General features: G+C 46.1%; 1 protein-coding gene across 1 annotated transcript in view; it reads left to right on the forward strand.

Moving 5' to 3' along the window:
• The first annotated feature begins 3,258 nt into the window (after positions 1–3,258).
• Positions 3,259–21,932, forward strand: part of LOC141257756 (sulfotransferase 6B1-like) — a 36,486-nt gene continuing 17,812 nt past the window's right edge. The window contains exon 1 of the mRNA XM_073672686.1: positions 3,259–3,561. Coding sequence (XP_073528787.1) covers positions 3,339–3,561 — 223 coding nt within the window. The 5' untranslated portion in view covers positions 3,259–3,338. The remainder of the gene's footprint in view (positions 3,562–21,932) is intronic.

Here is a 21,932-nt window from a genome sequence, read left to right on the forward strand (position 1 = left end):
TCTACCCATTATTATTATTATTATTTATTATAGCGCCATTAATTCCATGGCACTTTACATGTTTAAAAGGGTATACATAGCAAACAACAAGTACAATAATTTGAACAAAAACAAGTCAGCGACTGGTACAGGAAGAGAGAGGACCCTGCCCGCGAGTGCTCACAATCTACAAGGGATGGGTGAGGATACAGTAGGTGAGGGTAGAGCTTGTCATGCAGTAGCATGGTGGAGCGAGGGTTACTGCAGGTAGTAGGCTTGTCAGAAGAGGTGGGTCTTCAGGTTCCTTTTGAAGGTTTCCATGGTAGGTGAGAGTCTGATATGTTGGGGTAGAGAGTTCCAGAGTAGGGGGGATGCATGGGAGAAATCTTGTATGCGATTGTGGGAAGAGGAGATAAGAGGGGAGTAGAGAAAGAGATCTTGTGAGGATCGGAGGTTGCGTGCAGGTAAGTACTGGGAGACTAGGTCACAGATGTATGGAGGAGACAGGTTGTGGATGGCTTTATATGCCATAGCTAGGGTTTTGAACTGGAGTCTCTGGGCAATGGGGAGCCAGTGAGGGGATTGAAAGAGGGGAGAGGCCAGGGAATAGTGGGGCGGGACGGGTGGATTAGTCGGGCAGCAGAGTTTAGGATAGATTGGAGGAGTGTGAGACTGTTAGAAGGGAGGCCACAGAGCAGGAGGTTGTAGTAGTTGAGGCGAGAGATGATGAGGGCGTGCACTAGGGTTTTTTCAGATTCATAGTTGAGGAATGTGCGGACCCGAGAAATATTTTTGAGCTGGAGTCGTCAGGAAGTGGAAAGGGCTTGGATATGAGGTTTGAAGGAGAGATTAGAGTCAAGGGTTACCCCAAGGCAGCAAGCTTGTGGGACTGGGGAGAGTGGACAGCCATTAACTTTGATGGATAGGTCAGATGGGGGGGTTGAGCAAGATGGGGGAAAGATGATGAATTCAGTTTTATCCATATTAAGTTTTAGGAATCTAGCAGAGAAGAAAGATGAAATAGCGGACAGGCTGTGTGGGATTCTGGTTAGTAAGGAGATCTATGTGTCGTCAGCATAGAGGTGATACTGAAAGCCATGAGACTCTATGAGCTGTCCCAGGCCGAAGGTGTAGATTGCTCTCTCCAGCCCCATCATTGCTCTCCCAATCCCCATCATTGCTCTCCCCATCCCCATCATTGCTCTCTCCAGCCCCATCATTGCTCTCCCCAGCCCCATCATTGCTCTCCCCAGCCCCATCATTGCTCTCCCCCATCCTCATCATTGCTCTCCCCATCTCCATCATTGCTCTCCCCAGCCCCATTATTGCTCTCTCCAGCCCCGTCATTGCTCTCAACAGCCCCATCATTGCTCTCCGCAGCCCCATCATTGCTCTCCGCAGCCCCATCATTGCTCTCCTCAGCCCCATCACTGCTCTCTCCAGCCCCATCATTGCTCTCCCCAGCCCCATCATTGCTCTCCCCAGGGCCATTATTGCTCTCCCCATCGCCACCATTGCTCTCCCCCACCTCCCCTCATTTCCTGTTCCTCTCCCCAGCGTTTCAGTATAAAAAAAAAATAAAAAAAACACAACTTACCTCTCTCCTTGCTCCCCTGCAGCAGCATCCTCCTCGTTGCCGGAAACTTTCGCTCTGACACAGATGACGTCATCAAGCAGTGCGGGCCTGTGTCAGGGAGGAAGCAGATGTGCGGACGGATCCCTCCAGCTCCGCTGCCATTTTCCTCCTATCAGCAGCGGAGCTGGAGGGATCGCTCCCTGCCCGCCGCATAAGATGAGGGCAATCTGGCCATGGGCACCCCAGTGACTGGGGCTCTGAGAAGCACGCCAGATTTCCCTCAATATTAGCTGCTCAGCAAGGGCCCCCTGCACCGCCGGGCTCCGGTGCAGTTGTACCGGCTACACTGGTGGTAGGTCCGCCCCTGACATATTCTATCTATTATCTATCTTTAATATATCTAATATCTTTCTATTATCTATATATCTGTATACAAGACTGCTTTATTAGTTTGTTAACTAGCTTTAAATTACATACAGTATTACTGCATGTAAAAGAGGATGTTAAAAACGCATTGCACACGGATTGAATACGCATGTCATATGGTTATTATACGGATGTTAGGTGAGAAAAATCGCATTGTACTCGCATGACACTCACATGACTCTCTTCCTACTTTTCCGCATCAACATTGGAGCGATTTTTTTTTTACGCAGATGTGAGCTAGGCCTTAGGCTACATTCCCATGATGAGCTTTTGGTGCATTTTGGGCACTGCGTGTTTTTGCTGCGTCAAAAATATAGCATCTTACAGTTCTAGCAAAGTGGATGGGATTTATAGAAATCTCATGCCCATCGTGCTTATTTTTAACGTTTCGTAAACTGACTTGCGATGCGTTTTTCAAATCTGTAGCATGTCAATTTCTCTTGCAGGTACACTGAGTTTTCTGTGTGGAATTTCCCCATAGACTTACATTAGGTGAGGAAATTCTGAAAAATCGTACATCATTCTGCAGAGGAAACGCATTAAAAATGCATGTAATCCGCACCTAAGTATGTCAATAAAGTTTTGTCAAAGCAAAAAAACAGGATGTATCAAAAGCAAAGCAGTTTTATTTAAAGCATGACACACCAGAGACAAAAAAACGCAGACTCAAAAATGTGATAAAAGGGCGTGTTAAAAAATGCACACAAAAACGCAATGAAAACGCAAGTATCCTAATTTAAATAATAGGTGCAGAAATTCAGAAACATCAAAAATGCACCAAAAGCTCATCCTGAGATCATAGCCTTAGCTCTCTATTCTTTGTTTTCTGTCTATTTATTTTATTAAAAGGTTAGTCCAGACCTGGGACAAAATTCTGCAGTTGATGTGGAAGGAGACTGCAGAATTGTGATAGGGTTCAAACCCAGTATTCTCGACACCAATGGGTGGTCCTGTGTCCACATGTGTGCAATTTGTATCCTTGCGGTCATGTTCTGACTATTCACTTCTATTGAGAGAAATGGAAGAGAATCTAGTTGGCCCATGACTGCAAATTGCATACATGTGGTCACATGCGGTAATCATAATACCGTGCACACACCGCACGATTCTGCAGTTACATAGTGACAACCCCTTAAAATGTTATTTATCTTTATTTGTCACTTGTAAAACAAGTGAAATCCTCAGGCTGGAGCTTTGCATGGGTTGGCAGCAGAGTGCACTCTCCATCTACTATTATGCAATCAGCTCAGTGGGTGTTTGTGTAAAGAGTTTAAACACTCCCCTGCTAGTGCCTCAGATACAAAAAGGGAGTGTTGGAGAAAACTGCTACTTTACATTCCTTTTACAAGGCAGAAAGATGTCGGAATCCAAGGAGGACAACAAATCCAAACGGGAGAAATTCCTAGCAGAAATGAAGAAGATAGTTGAGGAGGCCAAGAACAAGACTCCTGAAGAACTGCAAGTTTCCTATAAGGGGATTCTATATCCCAGCCTACTATGCAGTGAGGCCACTTTTCAGGCTATGGAGACTTTTGAAGCCAGAGAAGATGATTTATTGATTATGACGTATCCCAAATGTGGTGAGTGGGGAAAGGGACTGCATGTATTATGAAGTAGCAGGCCTGCATAGATCTGCTCTTATTTACAGAATATCATTTAGGAGTTCTGCACACAGAAATCTACATAATCTACGAGCCCTTTAAGGCTCCATGCATGTTGCACTCTTTACTGCCTTATGTTGTCTCTGATGTGTGGCAATCTACCAAGTAGAAATGCAACTGCATGGTGACCTCAATATACAGGATAAAATCTACATCAAATGTGCTTTAAATTTTGCATGTTGGGCACGTGCGCACATTGAGTATTTGGTGAGGTTTTTTTTTTACCTCTGTGTAAGCCTAAACCAGAAGTGGAAAAGTGTAATAGAAAAATGTGCACCAATTCTGCAGTTTTCACCCACTCCTGGTTTTGGCTTACAAATACTGAGGTAAAAACTCCCCGAATATTCAACATGTGCACATGGCGACAAATTTGGTCTGTGGTGTAAAATTACACACTAGTTAAAATACCATCTTGGCCCACGTTCACATGTTGAGTATTTGGTGAGTTGTGCGTGGGTTGTTTTTTTGTTTTTGTTTTTTACCTCCAGTATTTGCAAACTGTTTCACTCCTAGTTTTGGCTTACAAATACTGGGGTAAAAAAACTCACCAAATACTCACTGAGCCTGAAATGGCATGTGGCGTCTTTTTTTTTTTTTAATGGATTTTTGAGGAATGAAAGCGTATAAAATTGAGTGCCATATTATGGATGCCTAACATGGGCATGTGCATGAGGCCTTAGGCCTTATCAACAGAGTATAGATTTGGTGTTGTTATATGAATTTATGAGTGGGATGAGGGGTAGGCCAACACCTTCCAAAAGAGATTTGGTGAAGCAAAATTTTTTTTTTTTTAACAAAAACTCCAAAAATATGTTATACACCTTGCAGTCTTGTGGTTTTTAATGAAAATTGTTGCAAAAAACATCTTCAAATCTTAAGCCCCCGTCTCACATAGCGATATCGCTAGCGATATCGCTGCTGAGTCACGGTTTTGGTGACTCACCAGCGACCTCACCAGCGATGTCGCTGTGTGTGACACTTTGCAACGATCAGGCCCCTGCTGTGAGGTCGCTGATCGTTGCAAAGTGTCCTGGACCATTTTTTGGTCGTTGGCCTCCCGCTGGCCAGCACACATCGCTGTGTGTGACCAGCGGGACCAACGATCTGGCTGGTAACTATGGTAAACATCGGGTTACTAGGGGCACGCGCGCACTTAGTAACCCGCTGTTTACCATGGATACCACTCTGCTACGGTGCACGGAGGCTCCCGCGCACCGTAGCAGAGTGGTATCCATGGTAAACAGCGGGTTACTAGGGGCACACGCGCACTTAGTAACCCGATGTTTACCATAGTTACCAGCCTGCTCCTGCTTGCAGCAGGCTGGTAACGGGAGCAGGACATCGTGGAACGATTCTTTCCACGATATCGCTGCTCCCCTGATCGCTGGTGAGCCTGCCTGTTTGACAGCTCACCAGCGATGTATTAGCGATGCAGCAACGATCCCTGACAGGTCGTATCGTTGTCGGGATCGCTGCTGCATCGCTTAGTGTGACGGGGCCCTTAGATGTGCTATGATCCCTGAAGGCACCTGATTATCTGTCCAGGTCTTGAGTCAGAGAGGGGAGCTGCAAGGCTCCACATAGGAGGAGATGGTCAGAGCATGAGACAATACATGTAAGTCAGTCCCTGGAATCTGGTAGGACTCACAGAGAAGTAGCTAGGGGTTCAACTCAGGAGGGGGCAAAACATCGCAATGGGCCCCTAGCCAGGTAACTGTGATTACAACTATGGTGGCGCACCCTAATAATAGGTACAGTATATAGCCAATGACTCGGTTGCTACTGCAAGTAAATCAATATACACAGACCAGCACTGATATTACTGCCATATGATGACCATATAGTGGAAGATACCAGTGCTGCAGAACATATAAGAGATTACAGTACAGTTTTTATATATAGTGATTTACAGGTGACGTTCTTTGTGATGGAGTTGTTCACTTTTCCCATCTGGCCCAGACCGACATGACGATTTCTTCAGCCATGACTCGTCTGCAGAGATTACAACAAAGACACATTTGACTTCTCACATTTCCAGCCCCGTCCCCATCTATTCCCAACCTGCACAAACTCCTCATTCTGCTGATACCCCAATACTGAGCTGCTGCTGTCGAATGTTACCCTATTACTGCACCTGCTGTGTGGCACAAAACCGAAGCTCCTCTTACTGCCCCGCATAATAATACCACCACTGTGCCCCTTATAAAGTAAAATGCCTCCTTACTGCCCTCTAGATGGTAAAACTAACCTCTAGAATATATTAATGTCCTAGAAAACAGTGCCCACATTTTGCCCAATAGAAAGTAATAATGTCCCCTGTGTGCCACTTTGAAAGTCACATCCTAAGTGCCCATTTAACATTAATGATGTCCCCTGAGACTTCCCCTGTACAGTGCCCCTCTACACAATGTCACAACTCCCTTATACACAGTATGATGTCCCTACAGCTCCACTATAGACTGCATAATGCCCTGAAAACTATGATTCCTCTACAGTAGCCTCCACACTTTATTATGGCCCCTTAGTAGCCCCCACACTGTTTGATAGCTACCATACTGTATGATGGCTCCCTCACTGTATGACAGCCCCCTCAGTAGTCGCTAACCTTTTATGATGGCATACACAGTAGTCCACACAGTATATTGGCCCACTTAATAGCCACCATTCTGTAGGAGGGCCCCCTTAGCAGCCTTCAAGCTGTATGATGGTTGCCCTTATTAGCCCCAACACTGGCCCCCTTAGTAACTTCCACTGGGTAACTCCTGTTACGTGTGGGGGCCCACTTAGCAGCCCCTATACTATATGATGGCTCCCTTTAGTAGCCCCCACACTATTATGATGGTCCCCTTAGTAGTAGCCCCCAAAAATAAAGGGGTTTCCTCACTCAGGCACCCTCTGAAATATAGCTAGCACCCTATTTCTGTAATCCCACAGTTTAATAATTATAATTTAAAAAAAAAATACAAAGTTCTTTATTTGGCGCTTATAGGGCAAAGAGAAACTTTCATATCCACAGAAGTTTGCTGCCTGGTATGGCCCGTAAAGTGAAAGACCCCAAATTGCACATTGAGGGCAGATAAAGGACAAAAGACTCCTGCACAACACATGGAGGGCAGGTGGAGAGTGACAGACCATGCACTGCACATGGAGATCAGGTAGATTGACAAACACCCACTCCCATACTCTCCAAATTACACATGGAGGGCCTGGGAAGAGTGACAGACTGCAGCAAGTTGTCAGGAAGAGGACTCCATATTATTAATAGCCCCACATACTGCATAATTTCTTAAATAACTAGTATTATAACTCTGCATATACCACATGTTCCTATGTGTGTATTGGAACAAAAGAAAAAAGAAGAGGGGGGGGGGGAGGCAAATTGGACATAATTTTGTCGCAAAATGGTCCGGACAAAATTGTTGGCACCCTTAACTTTAACATTTGGTTGCTGACCCTTTTGGAATAAATAACTGTAATCAATTTCTTCCTATAATGATCAAGAAGCTTCTTACACCTCTCAACTGGAATTTTGGACCACTCTTCTTTTGCAAACTGCTCCTGGTTTCATATGTAAAGTGCTTTCTCCCAACAGCAATTGTAAGATCTCTTCACAGGTGTTCAATGGAATTTAGATGTGGACTCCTTGCTGGCCACTTCAGAACTCTCCAGCGCTTTGTTTCTATCTATTTCTGGGTTCTTCTTGAAGAATGTTTGGGGTGATTGTCCTATTTGAAGACCCATGACCTAGAATGCAAACTGTAACATACCTGGCGGCGCCCTTGCATGGTGGTCCATCTCCCACTGTGCAAGAGCGCGCACTTGATCTCCAGTCCAGAATGTCTCTCTGGCTTCCCTCCATGCTGTCTGTTTGTGTCTGTTTCTGCTGCTTAAGGGCGGCGCCCGATCACTTCCTGCTTTTTGTACCTGCTGTGGGTCACACCCCTTGTGCGTCCTCAGCCTATTGCTGTCTGTCACCTGGTATATAACCCAGCTGCTCCAATCAATCCCTGCCTGAGCATTGTGTTTCATTCAGTGTGTGCTTGCACTCTGAAGGTGCCAGGTCCCGTTCTGTGTTCTCTTGTCTGCCTATCCTGGAGGCTGTATTTCCAGGCCTGTCTGAACACGCTCCTAGCCTGTTCCTCCCGCCTTCTAGGGGCCGATTACCTAGACCCGCTCCTGTATCTTGTCTGTCCTGTCTGAACACGCTCCTAGCCTGTTCCTCCCGCCTTCTAGGGGCCGATTACCTAGACCCGCTCCTGTATCTTGTCTGAACACGCTCCTTGCCTGTTCGTCCCGCCTCTCTGGGGGCCGTATTCCCAGACCCGCTCCTGTATCCCGCTGCAGTGTCGGTCTCTTCCGTACGCTCAGTTCCAGTCTGAACTCTCTCCTATCCTTTACCTGTTTTGCCTCTATGTCCGTTCCTTTCCTTTTTCTGCAGAGTCTGAACTCGTACCTAACTCCTGCTTGTTGTCTCTGTACTCCCGTTTGTGAGTTTGTGGTCCACTCGCTACTTCACTGCAAGTACCCTGTGGGTATCTGGCTCTGCCTTTCCCTTCCTGTCTGTTCCGTGTGAACAGAGCCCTGTCTCGTCCTGCTCTGCTCTTGCTCACTGCTCCAGGCGGTCTCGTCCTGCTCTGCCCTTGCTCACCGCTCCAGGCGGCCTCGTCCTGCTCTGCCCTTGCTCACCGCTCCAGGCGGCCTCGTCCTGCTCTGCCCTTGCTCACCGCTCCAGGCGGCCTCGTCCTGCTCTGCCCTTGCTCACCGCTCCAGGCGGCCTCGTCCTGCTCTGCCCTTGCTCACCGCTCCAGGCGGCCTCGTCCTGCTCTGCCCTTGCTCACCGCTCCAGGCGGCCTCGTCCTGCTCTTCCCTTGCTCACCGCTCCAGGCGGCCTCGTCCTGCTCTGCCCTTGCTCACCGCTCCAGGCGGCCTCGTCCTGCTCTTCCCTTGCTCACCGCTCCAGGCGGCCTCGTCCTGCTCTGCCCTTGCTCACCGCTCCAGGCGGCCTCGTCCTGCTCTGCCCTTGCTCACCGCTCCAGGCGGCCTCACTCTGCTGTGTTTGTCCGCCACATCTGTGGTTCTGTTCCTGAGTCCCAGTGTGTACTGGGTCCTATCCCGCCTGTGTTCCTACCTGCTAGTGCCTTCCTGTCTGCACTCTAGCCGTGCTTGCCTGTACCCCCCTGCCTGCATACCCACCTGCCTGCATACCAGTCGTGCCTGCCTATTCCCACCAGTCTGTGTGCCAGCCTAACCAGTCTGTTCCTGTATTCCCCTGTGTGGGTCAACAGCCGTGTCCAGGGTCTGTCCTGGAGTAGCACCTGGTCCCTCTGCTCGGTTCCTCCTTGGTGCACTGGCGTCGTATGCCGTCGTGCGACCCTGGTCGGATCGGGTGAATACCTAGTTACGCCCCTCCAGGCATTCACTCTCCGGCACGGTCCAGTGGAATCACACGCACACGCCGCTCAGCCCGGGCGTGTGCATTACAGCATGCTCAGGCCATGGTTCCCGTTGAGCCCCATGGCCTTCGCTCTCTGAGACGTTTTCCAGCGAATACATGCATTAAAAATAAATAAATACAATTTTTTTTTCTCTAGCTGAGTTCCTGGCTAATTACGCACCCGTCCAGATGGATCTATCTGCTCTCGTTCCTGCAGATCCGCCACGTTACTATGGGGATCCAAGACAAAGTCGTGCATTTGTGGAGCAATGCATGCTACACTTCAAGTTCTACCCTCTATGTTTTCCCACCGATCGGGTTAAGGTGGCATTCATTATGTCTAACCTAGCGGGTGATGCCTTGGAATGGATCAACCCCCTATGGGAAACACAGGATCCTATCGTCCTGGACATAATGGCCTTTCTAATGGTCTTCGATGATCCTAACCTGGAGGCTCCTGCTGAAGCTTCACTTCCCAATATCCTGGAGCAGCCCCGGTGGGTAATGTGTGTGGGTAGCGCAATAGTCCTCAAGCCCAATGAGACTACTGCTCACCCAGAATCCTCACATGGTGACTACGCTCTCCGGAATACTTCTCCCAACCTCAAGAGGCAGTCCAGACGTGCTAGACGTAGAGGCAAGCCGTCACGCCAGGGTCTGTCCTCCCTGAGACCTCCTGACCCCAACCTTGAAGTCCCTACTGAAGCTTCATCTCCCTGCATCCCGGAGAAGCCCCAACGGGTAATGTGCGTGGGTAGTGCACCAGTTCTCCTGCCCGAAGAGACAACTGCCCATCCAGACTCCACACAGGAGAACTTCCTGCACCCGGCATCAGATGCTTCACCCACTTTAACCGGTGTGCATGTTCAAGGATGCTCCGAAGCTGTGATTACCTCAGAGTCTGTGCACCTCTACTACCTGGCGGAGGACCTCCAGTTGCCTCCTGAATCCTCCGGGATACCACTCGATGACAAATGGAGAGAGACTTCTCTACACCTGGTACTCGATACTTTGTCCGCTCCGTCCTGTGAGCCTGACAATGGGTACCCCAAAGTGGTAGTTACCCCCGAGTCTCTACACCCCTCCGACCAGGCGGAGGACCTCCGGTTGTCTCCAGAACCCTTCGGGGTGCTACCTGGTAGCGAAAGGACAGAGACTCTCCTATACTCTGTACCCGATACCTCGCCTGCTTCGTCCAGTGAGTCCGACCTAGTGTACTCTGAAGCAGATGTTTTCTCCGAGCCTCTGCACTCTTCTGACCCGGCGGAGGACCTCCAGTTGTTTCCTGAATCCTCCGGGGTACCACCAGATAACAAAGAGACAGTGATTTTTCCTCATCCGGTACCTGATAACCCGTCTATTTCTTCCTGTGAGCTTGACAAGATGTACCTCGAAGCAGAGTTTACCCCCAAGTCTCTGCTCCCCTCCAACCCGGTGGAGGACTTCCAGTTGTCTCCTGTACCCTCTGGGGTGCCACCTGAAAATATGTGGAGAGAGACTTCCTTGTGTGCTGTTCCTGGTACTCCACCCGTTTCGTCTGTTGCTGAGGATGGCTGGATAGGAGGTAGCATCCTAGCTAACCAGATGAGACCAGTTTTTCCTGTGGACAGTGGGAGTGATCTCCTTGAAGTGAAGGATTGGCCCTCGAATTCCCTGCGGAAGATTCTGGCAGGCCTGAAGAAGAGGGGGCGTAAGGGGGGGGGTACTGTAACATACCTGGCGGCGCCCTTGCATGGTGGTCCATCTCCCACTGTGCAAGAGCGTGCACTTGATCTCCAGTCCAGAATGTCTCTCTGGCTTCCCTCCATGCTGTCTGTTTGTGTCTGTTTCTTCTGCTTAAGGGCGGCGCCCGATCACTTCCTGCTTTTTGTACCTGCTGTGGGTCACACCCCTTGTGCGTCCTCAGCCTATTGCTGTCTGTCACCTGGTATATAACCCAGCTGCTCCAATCAATCCCTGCCTGAGCATTGTGTTTCATTCAGTGTGTGCTTGCACTCTGAAGGTGCCAGGTCCCGTTCTGTGTTCTCTTGTCTGCCTATCCTGGAGGCTGTATTTCCAGGCCTGTCTGAACACGCTCCTAGCCTGTTCCTCCCGCCTTCTAGGGGCCGATTACCTAGACCCGGTCCTGTATCTTGTCTGAACACGCTCCTTGCCTGTTCGTCCCGCCTCTCTGGGGGCCGTATTCCCAGACCCGCTCCTGTATCCCGCTGCAGTGTCGGTCTCTTCTGTACGCTCAGTTCCAGTCTGAACTCTCTCCTATCCTTTACCTGTTTTGCCTCTATGTCCGTTCCTTTCCTTTTTCTGCAGAGTCTGAACTCGTACCTAACTCCTGCTTGTTGTCTCTGTACTCCCGTTTGTGAGTTTGTGGTCCACTCGCTACTTCACTGCAAGTACCCTGTGGGTATCTGGCTCTGCCTTTCCCTTCCTGTCTGTTCCGTGTGAACAGAGCCCTGTCTCGTCCTGCTCTGCTCTTGCTCACTGCTCCAGGCGGTCTCGTCCTGCTCTGCTCTTGCTCACTGCTCCAGGTGGTCTCGTCCTGCTCTGCTCTTGCTCACCGCTCCAGGCGGTCTCGTCCTGCTCTGCTCTTGCTCACCGCTCCAGGCGGTCTCGTCCTGCTCTGCTCTTGCTCACCGCTCCAGGCGGTCTCGTCCTGCCCTGCTCTCGCTCACCTCTCTGGGCGGCCTCACTCTGCTGTGTTTGTCCGCCACATCTGTGGTTCTGTTCCTGAGTCCCAGTGTGTACTGGGTCCTATCCCGCCTGTGTTCCTACCTGCTAGTGCCTTCCTGTCTGCACTCTAGCCGTGCTTGCCTGTACTCCCCTGCCTGCATACCCACCTGCCTGCATACCAGTCGTGCCTGCCTATTCCCACCAGTCTGTGTGCCAGCCTAACCAGTCTGTTCCTGTATTCCCCTGTGTGGGTCAACAGCCGTGTCCGGGGTCTATCCTGGAGTAGCACCTGGTCCCTCTGCTCGGTTCCTCCTTGGTGCACTGGCGTCGTATGCCGTCGTGCGACCCTGGTCGGATCGGGTGAGTGCCTAGTTACGCCCCTCCAGGCATTCACTCTCCGGCACGGTCCAGTGGAATCACACGCACACGCCGCTCAGCCCGGGCGTGTGCATTACACAAACCCAGCTTTCTGACACTGGGCACTACATTGCAACCTAAAATTCTTTGGTAATCTTCAGTTATCATGATGCCTTGCACCCAGTGCCAGAGGCAGCAAAACAACCCCAAAACATCTTTGAACATCCACCATATTTGACTGTAAGCACTGTGTTCTTTACTTTGTAGGCCTCATTCCATTTTCGGTAAAAAGTAGAATGATGAGCTTTACCAAAAAGCTCTTTCTTGGTCTCCTCTGTTCACAAGACGTTTTAACAGAAGGATTTTGGCTTACTCACATACATTTTGGCAAACTGCAGTCTAGCTTTTTTATGTCTGTGTCAGCGATGGGATCCTCCTGGGTCTCCTTGCATAGCGTTTCCTTGAAATGTCGATGGATAGTTTGCGCTGACACAGATGTACTCTGAGCCTGCAGGACAGCTTGAATTTCTTTAGAACTTGATTGGGGCTGATTATCCACTATACAGATTATCCTGTGTTGCAACCTGTCATCAACTCTTCACTGCGGTCTAGGGAGATTACCTACTGTGCCATGGGTTGTAAACTTCTTGATTATGTTGCGCACTGTGGACAAAGGAACATCAAGATCTTTGGAGATGGACTTGTAACCTTGAGATTGTTTGATATTTTTCAACAATATTGGCTCTCAAGTCCTCAGACAGTTCTGTTCTCCATGCTTAGTGTGGCACACATAATGCAAAGATTGAGTCAACTTCTCTTTTTTATTTCCCTTTTGGTTTCAGATGTGATGGTCATATTGCCCACACTTGTTCCTTGCACGTTCAAATTCACCTGTGGCATTACATGCTTGAAACAAAGTTGTTGGCACCTTTCCAAAATTGTGGGTAAACAACTTTGTCCGGGTTTCGTGTGAAATGATGTCCAATTTGCTATTTTTGTGTTGTTCCAGTACACACAAAGGAAATAAACGTGTGATTGCAATAATAATATCTGGGAGAAATACTTCATTTTCTGGAACAATATCAAGGGTGCCAACACTTTTGTGTGTATATATTACAGGGTGGTCCAAAAGTAGGTGGCCAGAAAATAATATTTATTTTGATTTATATATAAAATTATATTTACTAACACAAGCATAACATTGACAATTAAATTTTATTCTGAACAATAATACAAAAGCCCTTTAAATTTTATCAACGCAGGTGCTCAAACTGTTTTCCATTACAATTTGCACAGCTTTGAAGTCTGCCTCTTACGCTTCGACAAACTTTTTTGCACAAGTCTCTTTGGGTATTAATTTCTTGAAATGCATCTCTTATGTAATTTTTCAAATCACTGACACTTTTTGGTTTTCGACTATAAACTTTGCCCTTGAGTACTCCCCAGAAGAAAAAAATCCATTGCGGTCAAGTCTGGTGGCCAATCAAGTGGGCCTCTTCGTCCTATCCATTTATTAGGAAATATTTCATCAAGATACTCACGGACTACTCTTGAATAATGTGGAGGGGCCCCATCTTGTTGGAAATAAAGGTCATTTGAATTAGGCTGTTGCTGTGACTGGGGAACAACTTGATTCATTACAATTTTGAGATGCTTATCTCCTGTGATTGTTCCATCAAAAAATATTGGTCCTAAAACACCCAAACTTGAAATACCACGCCAAACACCAGGCTCATTTAGTTGTTGCTCTAATGTTAAATGCATTATACCAGTAAATACAATTATGTCTGTTAATATGGCCGGATAATTTGAAAGAAGCTTCATCACTCCACATAATGTTCTCTAAAATTACTGGATTTTCTTCAATTTCATAAAGCATAATCTCGCTAAATTGCAGCCGCCTGTCTGGATCATCCTCCAATAAGCCAAGAATTTGATGTGGACGATAAGCTTTCCACTCAATAGATTTCAGGATTCGCATGATAGAAGCTTGTGAAATTCCCAATTCCAAAGAGGCTCTTCTAATGGACTTTTTTGGAATCTGAACAAATGTTTCAGCAACAAGTTGTTTATTATCTTCTGTACAGACTGTTTTGGGTCGACCAGTTTTTGGCGCATTAAGGATTGAGCCAGCGACATTGAATTTGTCACAAATGCGGTAAATGGTTTGTCTCTTTGGGGCTTGAGTACCAAATGTTTCAACCCAATTTGCTCTAACGGTTTCAGCATTTTGAGATTTCCAATACTCTGTTAAAATCCATTTTCTTTGATCTGTATTTAAATTATATGCTATTATGTGTTATCTGAAAAGAAAACAGATTTTGGGAGATCTATCTTTAAAAACTAGATCTGTGAAACTAGATCAGTTGCCCTTAGCAACCAATTAGATTCCACCTTTCATTTTCCAAAGAGTCTGTGAGACATGAAAAGTGGAATCTAGTTTCACTTAACACCATGTTTGATAAATCTCCCCCTTCATAACCTTATTACTTTCTGTCCATATATCTATATCTATATAATATATATTGTAAGGTAGCGCTATTCATCATGCTGAGGGGAACTCGCTTCACCGGGTCAATTAATGCACATATGCAATGTGTTTCCGGTATATCACAGTCCAGCAGTTTATTACTTATCATAACCGAGTCCATCTCAGTGGCTCGCCGACATATTACACATATAATGTCCAAGAGCCTTTCTAGTTACAGATATGTCCACTTGGCTCCAGATACAGCCTTCAGCAAGGTAACAATATCAATGTCCACATCAAGCAGCGTTTTTACCTTTGCCCGGTTTTAGCTGCTTCTCTCAGCTCGGTTCTGCCACCGCTGTGGCTTTAAGGTTCGTGGTCTCCAGGCCTCGTACCTTCCAAGGCTTCTGGTAAGTTTACACACATAACATCCAGCCTCTGCCTTCCAGGACTCACCAGGCTTCACCAGGCCTCTCCAGGCCTCACTCTCTCTGGCCTCTCTCTAGCCTCTCCAGGCTAACGGTGTCCCACACACAGGGAACAGGCCTCACGCCTTTCACACCCTGTTTCAAAAACCACCAGGATTTATATATCCTTCTGTGCGCACAGGACCTGTGATGTCACAGTCATGTGATCAGTCACCTGAGGAAGAGGTACATGGTCAGCCAGAACACACCCCCTGGACCATTACAGTAGTGCCGCAAGCCGCTGCATTACAATATATATATTATGTGTGTGTGGGTGTGTTCTGTCCCCTTCATGTAGACTACGGGTGAGGAACCTTTTTTCTGCCGAGGACCATTTGGATATTTATACCAGCATATAGGCCGCCGCACAAAATTATCAATTTTTAAAATTACCCTGCTATATTTTTGGGCAAACAATTTAACTCCCCCCTTATGTGATGACTGGAGCTGCCTAGAAATGAAGTTGTTCTGAACACAGATATATATGACACTGCAGGTCTTCCCAAAGTGGAAAATTCATCACTGCTCATGTTACATTTATAGAACGCAAGCAGTGGGAAGTCTGCTATATGTAACGTGACACGGGGCAATAGCCATGGGCGAGGTACTCTTTCACACCCAGGCACACTACATGAAATGGGGGGTCCTGACTGGGTGTGTGGGTTTTGTCTACGGTGGTGCTACGCTCTTGCATGCCGCATGATGCTGGTGACTTTGGTGGTCTCCCTCACTCAACTTTACAACATCCAGTCCTGGCCAACCAATCAAAAATAAACTACCTTCTACTGAACATCAACATAGGGGAGGGGTATGTACAGTGGATAGCGGGTACGAAATTTTATGGACGTTTCTCTAAACACAAGCAATATCCTCATACACATTCTCTTTCCTTTCCAAACTCACTCGATTCTGCCTTCACCACCACCACCCAGCACAGCTCTTCAGAAGCTTCTCTTGTCCCCAATAATGGCACTACAGTCCAGTCAGTGAGAGTCCTGTACTTCAACCCTTTTTCCCTTAGGGGAGCTACTTATGCCACTATGGCTTTTGCTTCTCTGTTTGTCGACTCCTTGTAGCTACCGCCCAGGGCACTCTCTCTTCATCTCCCATTCCCTGCTCCATTTTGTCCAGTTGCCTCTTCGGCTTGTGAACTCGGGAATGTCCTGCTAGGCCTCCTGCCCCGGATCCTGTCTCCGGTAAATCACTCACTCCAACTATCACTTTGCCTCAGTCTCTACTCTGGATCTCGCCATCCCTTGCCTCAGTCTCCTCTCACTTCGGGGACACCCAATTCATACGGCTCTAGTGACTGATCAGACCCTATGTCTGCTTCTACTGTGCGCTGGGCCCTATCTGACATTCTGAAAAAAAACATAAAGAAATGAACTGAGATATATATTGGTGTGCCTGTTCATATATGGCCACTAAACAGAAAAAAAAAATAAAGATGGAAACATAATACACAAATACCCTGCAATAAATAAACAAACAGCAATAGTGCATGAAAAATAATATAGGGTACTTAGTTAACATAATTTTGATCAAAATAATGCAAAACCCACCCCACCATGTCACTGTGACCCTATTCGGGACTGTACTAGATCTGATATTTAAAACGTTACCATTTGTCAAGTGACATTCATGAGGATTAGGGCTGAGAGAGACTGAGCCCGGCTAGTACACACAGAGACATGGGGACAAAGTTGAATGAATAGAATTTCCAGCTCAAGGAAAAGCCAGGCCACACCTATTTTATATGTACTTGTGCACACTAACTGAAAAAAAAAAACCCTAAAGAAATATTTTCATGCACTATTGTTGTTTATTCAGGGTATCTGCATATTATGTTTCTGTGTTTTGTTTTTTCTTGAATAACCCCTCACGACAGCACACTGGAGGATGTAACCCCATCCTAATAGGGACAGGAAACACGAAGAGGTTAAATAGCCCCTCCCACATCCTCCCTCCAGTGTTTTTCCTGTCCCTATCAGGGTTGTAGAGGTCATCCACGGTGTGCGGTTTCGGCGACAAACACTGGGGGAAAAAAAGAATAAGCTGGGGACCGAGCGGGCCTACCTCTCCTCCCGGAATGCTGCTCCCATCTCCTTTATAGACTCGGGACGTTCTCCTAAAATCCGCACCTTCGGGCAAGGTCTGGGGGATTTTCGGGCCGGAGGCCTCCCGTAGCTCTCCGGCCCATCTCCTCTTCCTCTTCTCTCCAGCAGTGGAGTGCAGCACCGGACTCCAGAAAGTCCTGGTGTTCCACGTGGGGGCGCGTATTATCTCGGTGCCGGAAGTGGCGACGTGCGGTGGATGATGACGTTACTGCCAGCGGATTTGACTGCACAGCCCGGCCTCACTACTGAGCGTGTACATAAAGTGCAGCACAGATTCATCTCAACTAAAAGCTTAAATCCTTAGATCAGGAATAAACAGACATTTCATAACTTTCCAAATTCTTATGAAAATATTTACAGCATTGAACTACTGAACCCTATTTATTATATATTTTAGGAGTTGGTCCATTTTATTCTGACTCAACCAAAATGGACTGACTCCGACTCCACAACCCTGGTTTAAATGAGTGCTGATTCTCTGTTTGGATTTTACAAGTCATAAAATAAAGAATTGGCAGAATCTTATCCACTGGATGACATTTTTTTTCTGTATAAAATCTGCAGTAGATTGTGGCATTCGACGGCATATGCTACTGTTACCCTGTCGTAAAATGTCATACATCTTTACCATAGTGTTCATACAAAATATAGGTCCTTTTGAACATTAGCTCCGTGTTAACCCTTGCCATCTACGAGGTTGTTTTGGTGCACATTGGGTACCATAACATCCAAAGCAGTGGTAGGCAAAATTATTCCTAATTTGTTTTACAGATTAACTAGCTATTGAGATGCAGTAGTACATTTCAGATCTGAAGAACTAATTTATTTATGGCTTAACATAAAAGAATAGGCAAATCCATAATCAATTATATTCCATGGGTGATTTGGTCTGAACATATATTAAAGTTTTAATATTTATTGCCTCTGTTTGTTTTGTTTTTTTTTTCCTGCCCATGCTCAAAATGTTTGTCATAATGTTCATGGAATATAAATCCATTGCATCAGCTAGAGAAGGAACACATGGCTTTAGATGTTGCCACTGTGCTTTCTGGCATCACGTCAGATGCTATGGCCTACCAACCAGGAGAGACTTTTATAGCCTTAAAGGGGTTGTACACTACTAGGACCACCCTTTCTTAAACTAAATGTTCGTCCCCGATAAAATAAAAAACCTATACTCTGGCCCCTTGCCGGCTCCGTTCCAGCAGTGTCAGCACTTGCGGTCCCGGGGCTGTGATGTGGTGGAATGACACGCGATGCCCTAACGCCCAATCAGTGCTGGCATCACTGTCCCTGCCTTCGTACGAACTGAACATGAAGAGGAAGCCAGGGCTACAGCTGATCCTGGACTTCCTCTTCATTTTCAGTTTGTTCGAAGAAGGGGACAGTGACTCCAGCACTGATTGGGCATCGGGCATCATGTGTCGTTGCACCGCATCACAGCCACGGGACCGCGAGTGCCTACGCTGCTGTAGTGAAGCCAGCATGGGAGGTGAGTATAGGCTTTATTTTATCGGGGCCGATCATTTAGTTTAAGAAGGGGTTGTCCTAGTAGCGGACAACCCCTTTAATAAAAACAGGAAGAACAGCAGCTATTTTGTGGTGAATCTGGATAGTGATAGGATGTCATAGCTTAGCCATAGATGGAGAAAGCTATAAAGTTCTGAAGAAACTGTACAGGTAATGTAACGGTACTATAGTGAAGAAAACCGAATCATGTCATACACATCTTTTCAGGGCAGTTGGAGGCTTTGGAGTACATTTGGCTTGCAGCATATAGATTTGCTGTAAATCTAATTCAAGGCTTCGCTCCCACAATGAGTGTTAAAGGGAATCTGTCACCCCCTGAGACTTATGACCTACTAATATGGGCATACAGGTGATAGAAATGTAAATCTATTCCTACCTGTATGCCTCATATTAGTGGTCTTGTTTTGTGAAATATAATGTTTTATCTTAGGAACCATGTGTATACACATGGTTCCTAGCGATGGCATACAGGGAGGAAGTGGGGAGATAACCTTAGTGTTGTGCACGCTGGAGGTCACTGGAGCGCAAGTCAGTTCTCGCCGGCGGACAAGATCCCTGCCATACAATGCCCCAAGACGTGAGGAAGAAGTGTGCCTTGTGTAAAGAGTGAAGTGTGGGATTTGGCCACCGCAATTGCACATCACAGGGCACTGTGATGTCCAGGGGAGGGGGAAGCCATTATAATTAACACAGGAGGCAGGGATTCCTTACGGGCCTGGGGCGCTCAAGCGATCATTACCATAAAGATAAAACATTAAAATTTCACAAAGCAAGACCACTAATATGAGGCATACAGGTAGGAATAGATTTAAATTTCTATCACCTGTATGCCCTCATTAGTAGGTCATATAAATCCCAGGGGGTGACAGATTCCCTTTAAGTAAATTAGATAACTTGTGTGTTTTTTACGTGCGCTTTAAACGCTACGTTTTTTGTCTCTTGTTGGTATGTTATGTTTTTTAAACCCTTTGCCCAGAAGCCTGTTCTCACCTTCCTGACATATTATACTTTATTAGTGGTAAATTTAGGCCAAATTTTTTTGCGTTTTTGAAAATTTCGCAATTTTCAAGCTTTCAATTTTTTTTTTTATAGCCTTAAACTAGTCATGCTGTACGAAATAATTTACAAATGGCATTTCCAATATCTACTTTTGCATCAGCATCATTTTTGAACCATTAATTTTTATTTATTTTTTGTTAGGAAGTTAGAGTTAAAACTTTATTAGTAATTTCTCATTTTCAAACAAAAATTTACAAAACCAAGTTTTTATAGGGACCACATCACGTTTGAAGTGACTTTTAGGGGCCTGTATGACAGAAAATATCCAAACGTGACACCATTTTAAAATCTGCACCCCCTCAAAGTGCTCAAAATCATATTCAGGAACTTTATTAACCCTTTAGGTGTTTCACATGAATTAAAGCAATGTGGAAGAAAAAAATTAACATTTTAATTTTTCCCACAAAAATGTTAATTTAGCCCCAAATTTAGCATTTTTACAAGAGTAACAGGAGAAATTGCACAACAAATTGTACAGTTAATTTTCTCCTGAGTACACTGATACCCCATAAGTGGTGGAAAACTACTCTTTGGAAGCAAAAAAGAGCTCAGAAGGAAAGAAGTGTGATTTGAGTTTGGGAGCCCAAAATTTCCAGTAATAGATAGCGGACTCCATGTTATGTTTGCAGAGCCCCTGATGTGCCTAAACTGTAGAAACACCGCACAAGTGACCAAGTTTAGGAAACTAGACCCCTCAAGGAATTTATCTAGAGGTATAGTGAGCACCTTGAACCTACAGGTGCTTCACAGAATTTCATAATGTTGAGCCGTGAAAATGAAAAATAAAAATTTTTCACACAAAAACGTTGCTTAAACCCCATATTTTTCATTTTCACAAGGTTAACCAGAGTAAATGGACCATGCAATTTGTCCTGAGCACGCAGATACCTCATATGTGGTTGAAAACTACTTTTGAGACACAGTGCAAAGCTCAGAAGGGAAGGAGCGCCATATTATAGTGCACAGCTTGCTAGAATGGTTTGAGGGTGCCATGTTACATTGGTAGAGGACATGAGGTGCTAGAACAGCTGAACCCAACCCCCCCCCCCCCCCTTCCCCATATGACCTCATTTTACAAACTACACCTGTCAAAGAATTCATCTAGGGGTGCAGTGATCATATTGACAAGACAGGTGTGTCACAGAATTTTATACCATTGGGCAGTGAAGAAAAAATACATTTGCACTGATGAGGGGCAGTACCCCGAAACAGTGTCTTGGCTTTTTATCCTAAGTCATGTGATAAGGCTCGTTAAAGGGTCACTATTGACTTTTAGGATTGCTAATTTCTGTAGTTGGCACTAGAGTTCTAGTCCTCTTCCTCTCTCTGAAGAGACCATTTGCATCTTTACCACACAAATTTTATTTTAGCCCTAGATTTTACATTTTCACACGGGGAAATGCTTAAAAATGGCACCAAAATTTGTCACACGCAATTTTTGCTGAACGTGTCAATCAATACCCCATACGTGGCTGTTAAGTACTGCCTAGCCACATGGCGAGACTCTGAAGGGAAGGAGAGCTATTTGACTCTTGGAGAACAGATTATCGTAGAATAGTTTGCAGACTCCATATACAGAGAGTCTAAGTGCCAGAAGAGCAGAATCTCACTGGATTTTTTTTGCTAAAGCACTTTTCCTTAACTTGGAAGCCCCCTATATTTCCATTGACAGATGATGGACCTGAGTGGGGACTTGCTTTTTTGCTGATTGAGTTGAAGCTTTTATTGGGAATATTCTACAAAACATTTTGGATCACATTTTATCCTGCTCTCTACGCTGAGCACTTGCATTGGGGTTTCCATCTAAATCTCCAATTGACGTGATTGAGATGAAACCCGTGAGGGATCTATTCACTATAATGAGGCAGCAGAGTTACTATGGACTCCATGTGGCCTCTTTTCAGTGGTGTCATTCTTTTTAGTGTTGTACAAAACAGTGGTTCACCATGCTTTTATGCACGCTTAAAAAAACGGACAAAGCCTGATCATGGGCCAGATGGCATCCAGACTGCCTTAATCTGCCTCCTTGTAGGGAATCTTCAATTAGGGTTCCATCTGAATCACATTTTTCAGAGATTTACACGGAAACTGTGGTGTAAGTAGTGTAGAGCGCAGCAGGGTGAACGTGAGCCGAGCCTTACTGCAACCTTTGGGAGGCAGAATGAACAAATCAACAGCAGGTGAAGAAT

Source organism: Phyllobates terribilis, unplaced genomic scaffold, assembly GCF_046119375.1.
Source record: "Phyllobates terribilis strain yellow unplaced genomic scaffold, ASM4611937v1 Scaffold_3__8_contigs__length_932513732, whole genome shotgun sequence".
Classification (NCBI taxonomy): Eukaryota; Metazoa; Chordata; class Amphibia; order Anura; family Dendrobatidae; genus Phyllobates; species Phyllobates terribilis.